General features: G+C 51.3%; 1 protein-coding gene across 1 annotated transcript; it reads right to left on the bottom strand.

Moving 5' to 3' along the window:
• Window positions 1–200: 200 nt before the first annotated feature.
• LOC123420843 lies at window positions 201–588 on the bottom strand. Its single transcript, XM_045107441.1, has one exon. The coding sequence runs from the start codon at window positions 586–588 to the stop codon at window positions 343–345; it is 246 nt and encodes an 81-aa protein (XP_044963376.1). The 3' UTR covers window positions 201–342.
• Window positions 589–1,012: the final 424 nt, after the last annotated feature.

Raw genomic sequence — 1,012 nt, 5'->3', positions numbered from 1 at the left:
AGTGAATACAAACATAGCAGCTTCCAAAGAGTTGAAACGGGCCACAAAGATGTACGTGGAGAGCTGCCAAATCCCATGGTAATTATCTCTCCACACCCGTGCCATAGCGAGCTGCACAGAATTGAGAGAAAGAACTCTTGCAGATCATCCAGTGGCTGCTAACTTCATCAGAATATTAAACTGAGCATCTTGGCCTTGATTCTCCTCCTTTTGCTGTGCTTGAATATGAAGGACATTTGGATCTTGGATGGATAAGGCTTGCATGTTGAGCTCAATACCAGGATCTGGATTGATGGACTCTGGCTGACCTGCACGTACGGACCTTACCATGCGGCTGCTCACCTAGTTCGTCCGTGGCCCTCCTTCAATCCGGAGCGCCCGGAGCAGGTCGGCCACCCAGGCCGTCGCCTCGGGCTCGGCCGTGCCGTCCTCCCCCGCCGCCTCGGCGACCTCGGCGACGAGGTGCGTGAGCAGGGACACCTTGCGCGCGAGGCGGAGGCAGTCGGCCCGCAGCGGCTCCGCGGCGGCGGCGCCCACAGCCGTGATCTCCCGCACGATCTCCGCGGCCGCCCCGGCCGTTGCCGCCATCGCGCCGCCCCGGGTCAGGCCTCGGTCAGCCTTTGTTTGCTGTAGGAGGAGGTGGAGCACGGTCAGCCTTTGTTAATTTGGTAACTGCACACCGTCGTGGTGCATGGATGGTGGAAGGCCGTTAGATTGTAATTTGTTGTCTAATTGTGTGGTGGTGATTGGTGTTTGTTTTTGTGGGGGTAATAGTTGTGTGTACTTAGAGAAGTTTTCGTTTGATCTTTTATTAGTAGTATAGATTATTTTAAACCATAAAAAAAATTCTACAATGAAATATCATGACTTTAGACCACTCAAGCAAGCAAGCATGCAATTATACCAAAAAGGCAACAAAAAGGCAGAGAGAAGTTAGAAACGTCATTTCTACACAACGAAAAGACATCTGTGTCAAAAAGGTAATAACAAAGATAAACATAGGTGAGAAAAG

The sequence above is a fragment of the Hordeum vulgare genome, chromosome 1H (genome assembly GCF_904849725.1).
Source record: "Hordeum vulgare subsp. vulgare chromosome 1H, MorexV3_pseudomolecules_assembly, whole genome shotgun sequence".
Lineage (NCBI taxonomy): Eukaryota > Viridiplantae > Streptophyta > Magnoliopsida > Poales > Poaceae > Hordeum > Hordeum vulgare.
This window is presented reverse-complemented; position numbering and strand designations above follow the sequence as displayed.

Bases quoted from the DNA above. Each gene is read 5' to 3' on its own strand.
- LOC123420843 (XM_045107441.1), bottom strand. From the start codon at position 588: ATGGCGGCAACGGCCGGGGCGGCCGCGGAGATCGTGCGGGAGATCACG.